This window comes from Tauraco erythrolophus, chromosome 20 (genome assembly GCF_009769465.1).
Source record: "Tauraco erythrolophus isolate bTauEry1 chromosome 20, bTauEry1.pri, whole genome shotgun sequence".
Taxonomy (NCBI): Eukaryota; Metazoa; Chordata; class Aves; order Musophagiformes; family Musophagidae; genus Tauraco; species Tauraco erythrolophus.
The window spans coordinates 558832-567764 of record NC_141484.1 but is presented as its reverse complement, the minus strand read 5'-3'; the positions used below and the strand labels follow the sequence as shown (position 1 = coordinate 567764).

The 8933-nt window shown below is 63.0% G+C and overlaps 1 protein-coding gene across 1 annotated transcript; it reads left to right on the top strand.

Moving 5' to 3' along the window:
* Positions 1-1028: 1028 nt before the first annotated feature.
* CANT1 (calcium activated nucleotidase 1) lies at positions 1029-5852 on the top strand. Its single transcript, XM_086623931.1, has 3 exons — positions 1029-1647; positions 4794-4997; positions 5465-5852. The coding sequence occupies exons 1-3, from the start codon at positions 1029-1031 to the stop codon at positions 5833-5835; spliced, it is 1194 nt and encodes a 397-aa protein (XP_086480057.1). The 3' UTR covers positions 5836-5852.
* The last annotated feature ends 3081 nt before the right edge of the window (positions 5853-8933 follow it).

Here is an 8933-nt window from a genome sequence, read left to right as displayed (position 1 = left end):
CTCAATGCCGCCTCTGTCCGCACCTGCGGCCGCTGAAAGGCGCATTGAGCGCCCCGCCGTGCGGGGAGCGCCGGGCCCGGGGCCTCACCGCGGCCGGTAACGGGCCCCCGGCGGACAGCGCTGGGCCGGCAGCTGGGGACCCCGCTGCCCTGGCCCGGGCGGGGGGTCCGTGCCCGGTGCTGCATGGCACGGGGGCAGAGCAGGTGGCACTGGGGCAGCTTCCAGCCCTGCGCAGCCTGGAGTGCCCGTCCGCGGGAGCCCGGGAGCTGCCTCGTCCCTCGTGCTGCATGGAGGGAGGTGGCAGGGAGAGGGGCTGTGGGTGCCCTGGCCCTGCGGATGGGCACAGCCCAGGGTGGGCTGGTGGTACCCCTACGTGAGCTGTGCCCGGGGGCGATGCTGTGACAGTGGGCAGCCTGGCGGGGGCTGCTGTGGCTTTAAGGCTGGGCAGGTTGGGGTACGTGTCCCTTGGAACCAGGCGCTGCGCTTCCTGCTCAGGCATTGGCATCCTGCTCGGGCGGAGCTGCCACGTGTCTCCCGGTGTCCCCGTGGGGCCTGGGGCCGCACTCGGCGCTCAGCGGTGGGGCCGGTTCCTGGGGGCTGCGGGAGCTGGGCCAGGCCAGGCGTCTGCTCCAGAGGCGGCAAGGGTCGTCCTCGCCGTCGGAGGGGAACCTCCTTCTTCCTGGGACTGCGTGGGCCAGGGGCACCTCATCTCCCCACCTGGGCTGCCGCAGACCCCAGAACAGGTAGAGGTGCTGAACGGGTCGTGCATGCTTGCTGAAGTGCTGGGGCTTATTCTGGTCTGGGATTGCAGAGGAGGGGTGAGAAAGGGCTGAGAGTGACTCCAGCAGGAAAGCAGCCCCCTTGGCATGCCGGCTTCTCCTTGCACAAGGCAGCAGCACCTTCTCCTGCTGCAGGAGAGGGGATGGGGCCCCTCATGCCACCCCTCGAACTCAGTGCAGCACCAGCCTCCAGCTCTCTGACCTGCTTCCTCCTCTCGTTGCCACCAGGTTCTCCTCGCCCCCAGTCTGATGCCCGTCCCGCCCTGCCATGAGTCCATGAGCCCCCTTCGGATCAGCGTGGGTGGTCTGCCTGTCCTCGCGTCCATGACCAAAGGCACTGACCCCCGCTTCCGACTGCGCTGGAAGGCCATTGTGCTGTCGTCGGCCTGCGTGGGGCTTGTGCTGCTGCTCTTCTGCCTGCACCGGACCTCCCCGACACGGCCCGTCCCACCCCATCCTCGCAACTGGCAGCTCAGGCTGCGGGCAGGGGACCGCTACAATGACACCTACCCACTGTCCCCACCCCAGAGAAACCCCGAGGGCGTGCGCTACCGCATCGGCGTCATCGCGGACCTGGACACGCAATCCCGGGGCTCTGAGGAGCACACCTGGTTCAGTTACCTGAAGAAGGGCTACCTGGTGCTGTCGGGCAGCGGGGACAGTGTGACGGTGGAGTGGGACAAAGACGAGAGCGTGCTGCAGTCCCACCTGGCTGAGAAGGGCAGGGGCATGGAGCTCTCCGAGCTGGTCGTCTTCAACGGGAAGCTGTATGCCGTGGACGACCGGACAGGAGTGGTCTACCAGATTGAGGGCAACAAGGTGGTGCCCTGGGTGATCCTCTCAGACGGGGACGGCACAGTGGGGAAAGGTGAGCTCCCCCGTCCTGCCCTGCACGTGCGGAGCAGTGAAGCCCGTGGCTCTTTGCAGCTCTCCAGGGTGGGGTGCACCTTTTCTGTGACCCCGTAAGCCCGGCTGGGATGGGAGCAGTTCATAGAATCATAGAATCATAGAATGGTTAGGGCTGGAAGGGACCTTCAAAGGTCATCTAGTCCAACCCCCCTGCAAGGAACAGGGATATCTCCAACTAGATCAGGTTGCTCAGGGCCTTGTCCAACCTGGCCTTGAACGTCTCCAGGGATGGAGCATCCACCACCTCTCTGGGCAACCTGTTCCAGTGTTCTACCACTCTCATGGTAAAAAATTTTTTCCTAATATCCAACCTGAACCTACCTCCCTCTATTTTAAAACCGTTACCCCTTGTCCTATCATAACTGGCCCTCCTGAACAGCCTCTCCCCATCTTTCCTGTAGGCCCCCTTGAGGTACTGGAAGACCGCTATAAGGTCACCCCGGAGCCTCCTCTTCTCCAGGCTGAACAGCCCCAACTCTTTCAGCCTGTCCTCATAGGAAAGGTGCTCCAGCCCTCTTATCATCTTCGTGGCCCTCCTCTGGACCCTCTCCAACTGGTCCATGTCCTTCTTATGTTGGGGACTCCAGAACTGGACGCAGTACTCCAAGTGAGGTCTCACGAGGGCAGAGTAGAGGGGGAGAATCACCTCCCTCGACCTGCTGGCCACGCTCCTCTTGATGCAGCCCAGGACGCGGTTGGCCTTCTGGGCCGCAAGAGCACATTGCCGGCTCATATTGAGCTTCTCGTCCACCAGTACTCCCAAGTCCTTCTCCTCAGGGCTGCTGTCGATCCATTCACCACCCAGTCTGTATTTATGCCTGGGATTGCCACGACCCAGATGTAGGACCTTGCATTTGGCCTGGTTAAACTTCATGAGGTTGGTACGGGCCCACCTCTCCAGCCTGTCGAGGTCCCTCTGGATGGCATCCCTCCCTTCCAGCGTGTCGACGGCACCACACAGCTTGGTGTCATCGGCGAACTTGCTGAGGGTGCACTCCATGCCACTGTCCACGTCACCGACAAAGATGTTGAAGAGGGCCGGGCCCAACACGGACCCCTGAGGGACGCCACTCGTGACCGGTCTCCACTTGGACATTGAGCCGTTGACCACTACTCTCTGAGTGCGGCCATTGAGCCAATTCCTTATCCACCGAGTGGTCCATCCATCAAACCCATGACTCTCTAGTTTAGAGAGAAGAATGTCGTGCGGGACAGTGTCAAAAGCTTTGCACAAGTCCAAGTAGATGACATCCGTTGGTCGACCCTTGTCCACCGATGTTGTCACCCCATCGTAAAAGGCCACCAAGTTGGTCAGGCACGATCTGCCTTTGGTGAAGCCATGTTGGCTGTCACCCACCACCTCCTTGCTCTCCATGTGCCTTAGCATGGTTCCCAGGAGAATCTGCTCCATGACCTTGCCAGGCACAGAGGTGAGGCTGACCGGTCTGTAGTTGCCCGGGTCCTCCTTGTTCCCCTTTTTAAAAATGGGGGTTATGTTCCCTCTCTTCCAGTCATCGGGGACCTCGCCAGACCGCCACGACTTCTCGAATACAATAGCCAGTGGCTTGGCAACTTCATCCGCCAGTTCCTTCAGGACCCGCGGATGGATCTCATCAGGTCCCATGGACTTGTGCACCTTCAAGTTCCTCAGATGTTCTCGAACCTGGTCTTCAAGTACAGTGGGCGGTGGTTCATCCTCACAGTCCCTGCTAGTTCTTTCCACAGCTTGGGTGGTAAGACAAGAGGCTTTACCAGTGAAGACTGAGGCAAAAAATTCATTGAGTACCTCAGCCTTCTCTATGTCCCGGGTAACCAGAGCACCAGTATCCTTCCGGAGGGGGCCTATGTTCTCCTTGGACTTCCTTTTGTCCCCTACATACCTATAGAAGCATTTCTTGTTGCTTTTTATATCCCTTGCCAAATTCAATTCCTTTAGGGCTTTAGCCTTCCTCACTTGATCCCTGGTCACTCTTACAGCTTCTCTGTATTCCTCCCAGGCTATCTGTCTCCGCTTCCACCCTCTGTAGGCTAACCTCTTCATTTTCAGTTGGTCCAGGAGCTCCTTGCTCATCCACGCCGGCCTCCTGGTCTTTTTGCCCGACTTGTTCTTCGTCGGGATGCACCTCTGCTGAGCTTGGAGAAGGTGCTCCTTGAATGTGGACCAACTTTCCTGGGCCCCTTGTCCCTCCAGGGCCGCCTCCCACGGCACTTTGCCCATCAGGTGCTTCAAGAGGCCGAAGTCCGCCTTCTTGAAGTCTAGGGTACAGAGCTTGCTGAATGGTTTCCTTGCTGCCCCATGGATCTTGAACTCCACTGTGTCGTGGTCACTGCAGCCAAGGCTATCCTTAAGTTTCACATCGCCCACCAGTCCCTCCCTGTTGGTGAGCACAAGGTCAAGCATGGCACCCCTCCTTGTCGGCTCCTCTATCACCTGCAGGAGGAAGTTGTCATCCACGCATTCCAGGAACCTCCTGGACTGCCTGTGCCCTGCCGTATTGTCTCTCCAACAGATGTCAGGGTGGTTGAAGTCCCCCATGAGGACCAGGGCTTGTGACCGCGAGGCTGCTCCTATCTGGCTATAAAGCGCCTCATCTGCTCTGTCCTCCTGGCCAGGTGGCCTGTAACAGACTCCTACCGTAACATCCCCTATCCGTCCCCGTCCTCTAATCTTGACCCATAAGCTCTCTGTCAGCTCCTCCTCCGACCCCAGGCGAAGCTCCACGCACTCCAGCCGGTTGCTGACGTAGAGAGCGACACCCCCTCCTCGTCTCCCCTTCCTGTCCTTTCTAAAAAGCTTATACCCCTCCATGTTGACACTCCAGTCATAGGAGTCGTCCCACCACGTCTCCGTGATGCCAATAAGGTCGTAGCCCTGCTCATGTACACGCATCTCTAGCTCATCCTGTTTATTTCCCATGCTGCGTGCGTTGGTGTACATACACTTGAGATGGGCCTCCGACAAAGCCGACTCGCTGGCTGGAGTTCCTTTCCGGGGACAAGCTGGCTGCGTGGGAGATGGCCGTGCCCAGCACCGGGCCATCTGGTGTGGCGTTCGGGGAGCGGGGGCTGACCGAGCCCCAGCTCATGCCGTTCTCTCCACCGCAGGCTTCAAGGCGGAGTGGCTGGCGGTGAAGGACGAGCACCTCTACGTGGGGGGACTGGGCAAGGAGTGGACCACGACGACGGGGGAGGTGGTGAATGAGAACCCCGAGTGGGTGAAGGTCGTCGGCTACAAGGGCGACGTGAGCCATGAGAACTGGGTGGCAAACTACAACGCGCTGAGGGCCGCAGCAGGGATCCGGCCCCCAGGTACTGAGTGAGGCCCCTTCCTGCTGTCCCGTGTCCCACACCCTCCGCGGGCTCTGGGGCCAGGGTCTCCCTCCCCATAGGTACTGGGACTGGTGTGAGATTTAAAGGATGCTGGAGGCCGGAGACCTCCCCCTGTCCTGGTGAAGAGCCCAGATCCTGCCCTGGCCCGTTTTCTTCCCTGCCTGAGCCATGAGCTGAGCTGAGCGGCTCAGCCAGGGCTGTGCCTGGCAGCCAGGCCCCTGGGTGGAGGAGGCCATGCTGGGGTGCCCCTGCCTGGCTCTGGGAGGGACTGGGGGGTGCTGCTACATGGGCAGTGGGGCAGGAGGATGCAGAAATGTTCGCAGTGGTCACCTGCGCGGGGCTGTGACCTTCCCGGCTGCGGTGTCTTTTGGAGCAGGGCAGGGTCCCGCCCAGCCTGGCGGGTGCCCCGTTTGCCCCGTGCCATCAGACACCACTCCCTGCCGCAGGTTACCTGATCCATGAGTCAGCCTCTTGGAGCGACACCCTGCAGCGCTGGTTCTTCCTGCCGCGCCGCGCCAGCCACGAGCGGTACAACGAGAAGGCGGACGAGCGGCGAGGCACCAACCTGCTGCTGAGCTCCACCCAGGACTTCGGGGACGTGACGATGGGACGCGTGGGCGAAGTGGTCCCCACCCACGGCTTCTCCTCCTTCAAGTTCATCCCGGACACGGATGACCAGATCATCGTGGCGCTGAAATCGGAAGAGGACAACGGCAAGATCGCCAGCTACATCATGGCCTTCACGCTGGACGGGCGCTTCCTCCTGCCCGAGACCAGGATCGGGAGCGTGAAATACGAGGGCATTGAGTTTATTTAACTGACTTTTACACTGGACCAGAGGAGTGAGGGAGGCCGGGGGGCACTGGGAAAGGCCCTGCCAGCCGCTCCTGGCCGGGCACACGCCCCAGGCTCGGCCGAGGGATGCCGGGCAGCGCTCCCAGCTCTGTAGTCGGCCCTGGTGTCTCCTGTAAAGCGTTGGCTCTGCTGCAGCAGGCGTGGTGCGAGTGTTTCGGCAGTGGCACCTGGTGGCAAGGGACTGCCACCACAGGGTGCAGCTGGGGCAGACAGCCAAGTTCCCCTGCTCCGGTTCCCTGCACTGCTGCCATTAGCACCCAGACCCGAATTGCGACGGAAACCTGTGGCGAGTGGGTGGCTCTGGTGACATCCGGGCTCCGGGTTTGTAGCCGAGGAGGAGCCTGAGCCCCAGCTCTGCTGCTCCGCCTCGTGTCCTGCCATGCCACGGTGCTCCGCGGCTGGAGGAGGGGGTGTCCTGGTACCCCTGGAGGGGGTCTGACCCGCACTGGCAGCCTGTCGTGGGGGCTGCCCTCTGGGAGAGGCTCCTCTCCGTGTCCCCAGCACCTGACTGGGAGAGCACTGGAGACAGAAACGTGGGGACAAGCATCCCAGTGGGGAGCAGCATCTTTCAGGGTGCAATTGGCCAGATCCTGCCCCGTTCCTGACCCTCCTGGGGTCAGGGTGACTGGAGGGGACGGGGCCACAGCAGGGTGTCACAGCCAGGGCAGGCGAGGGCCGGCTGTGACACAGCCATGGGGGATTTCATCAGGCTTTTTTCCCAGAAGCTGGTTTTCCTTCCCTTTTCACGTAAGCTGGGTGAGGTGACGGGCAGGGTGACGGGCAGGGTGACGGGCACTGTTTTGTGGGGAAAGTCTCGTGTGGGAGGGGGCTGTGGCAGTGTCCCTCTGCCCCCGTCTCCGAGGGGGACGCAGCAGTTCCTGCACCACTGGTAGCACTGGAGAAGAGGCTTTTCATGGCCATAAGCACCAGCAGCTGGACCAGGGCCGCTCCTGGCGCTGCTGTACTGGCACGGCTGCTCTGCCTGCGGGGCTGGGGGAAGCGAGTGTGGCCCCAAGTGACTGATGGGGCCAACAGCCGTGGCTGGGTATAATGTGGGCGCAGCCCTGTGCTTGACCCCGCGCCGTTCCCAGCCCGCACCCCAAGGACGTACATGGTTTTCTGGCCGCGTGTTTTCTCCCGACGCTGGCCGTGCACACTCGGGCCCCTGAGGTGCCTCTGGACCCAGAGCTGTCAGCTCCGGGAAGAGCCGGGGCCTGGACTGAAGCCGCCAGGAGCTGGCAGGTGGTGCGGCCGTGTCTGCTCCAAGGGCTGCTGTGCTCGGTGCAGGAGGGAGAGCTGGAAGCACCAGCTTGGCTTCCCGGGCCAGCAGCAGCTGGGAAGCATTCGCAGCAGCCCTGGGCTTGGCTGGCCGGGCCAGCAGTGTTGTGAAATCGCAGCAGCAGCCGGCAAACCCCCTGGGAGGAACCTGCACCAGTCTCAGAAGTCAAAAGTGCAAACCATGGGCATCTGCAGGCCCCGGGGCCTCCTTCCCACCCCGCTAACCACACGGACTGCCACGCATGGCCTGGCCTACGCTCCCACAGCTCAGCCGAGCCCCTGCCCCAGTTCGCAGGGCAGCTCAGCTTCACACCAGCCACCAGCAAGGGGCCGGGGCTGGTGTTTGGCTGCGCGGTGCCCCCTGGTTTGGCAGGAGAGGGCTGCAGGTGCAGGGCAGCTGGCAGAAGACAGGGTGGCTGCGGTGCCGGGACCCTCCGCAACCCTGATTGTGACAGCGGGACCTCCCTTACCCCAGAGCTGGGCTGTGGTCCAGGGCCCCGTGGGGATGGGTCCAATGCGATGCTGGGGCAACCTCCTGGCAGCCCTGGGTGCCTGCGGGGATGGTGCCGGCAGAGCGGCTGTCGGAGGACCCTGTGCCCGGTGCGGGTGGGAGCAGGCAGGGGCACAGCTTGGTGAACGGCTGCCTTCCTCTGTGCACAAGCCCCCAGCTGACCCCAACATGCGTTTGGGCTGTCCGGGTGTCTCCCTGTGGCTGGGATCCCGTGTTGCCACCCAGCCCCTCGGGCAGCTCTGCCAACAGGCAGAGAGCTGGGACTGGCTACTGTGGTTCGGGGGGTCCTTTGGCCCCCCGTGCCTCCCCTGCCTGCCCCGGCACCGCCCTGCTGCAGGGACCAGCTGTGCCTGGTGGGAGGGCGGGGGCCTGTTCCAGCAGCAGCCCGGCTTGGTTAGGTGGGAGGACTCACAGTGGGGAGAGCTGGGGGGCACGGGAGCCCTCCTGAGAGCCCAGCCAGGCTGGCCCTGTACCCTGCCTCCCCTGCCCCTGTTTACAGCGTCCGGCACCTCCATGAGCCGAGTGAGGAGCGCGTACGAGGCTGCACACGTGTTTTCGCTTAGCCCAGACAATGACTCACGCCAGCGCTGGGCTGCGAGCAGACACGCTCATCTCTGCCGAGCAGCTCTGCCCCGGGTACAGACCCGTCCCCAGCGCTGCGGGCAGAGCTGGCCTCGGCCCGTGCACGTGGCCTGCGGGGCCATGCAGCACCCAGGGCACATCCCCAGCCCATGTCGGGTGCCAGCTGGCCGCGGGCCACGTCGGCCACTCTGCCTTTGCCTGCGCTTCACTTGGCACTGCCTCTCCTGGCCTCACTTGCCCTCCTGGCCCAGGGCCGGCAGCTTCACAGCACCTGTCGTGGTCCCGGGGTTGTGCTGGTGGCTGTCCCTGTGGCTGTCCTTGCCGTCTGGCTCCTTGTCCCCTGGGCTCAGCCAGGCGGGGAGCCCTGCACCCTGCTGGCAAGTGGGGCCTCCCCGTGCCATGTCCCCCTGCACCCCCAGAATATTCTGCCAGCTGACCTGCCTGCCCGCCCTTGCCATCGCACTTTTTGTACCGATCTGGCAGGACCCCATCTCACCCCTCCTCCTGCAGGAGGGTATCAGGGGCCTGGGATGCTGCGGGAACCCGGGGTGGTGGTGCAGTGTGGGCAGCAGGACCATCAGCCCCTGCCTCACCACAGACTGCCTCCAGACCCTCAGCCCCACAGTGCCCTCGGAGCAGCACAAGTGCCCAGCAGCACCAGGGCACGCGGCAGCAGCTGATGCCTTGGG

Bases quoted from the DNA above. Each gene is read 5' to 3' on its own strand.
- CANT1 (XM_086623931.1), top strand. From the start codon at position 1,029: ATGCCCGTCCCGCCCTGCCATGAGTCCATGAGCCCCCTTCGGATCAGC. The intron at 1,648-4,793 runs GTGAGCTCCCCC...TCTCCACCGCAG, and splicing joins GGACGGCACAGTGGGGAAAG to GCTTCAAGGCGGAGTGGCTG. The intron at 4,998-5,464 runs GTACTGAGTGAG...TCCCTGCCGCAG, and splicing joins AGCAGGGATCCGGCCCCCAG to GTTACCTGATCCATGAGTCA.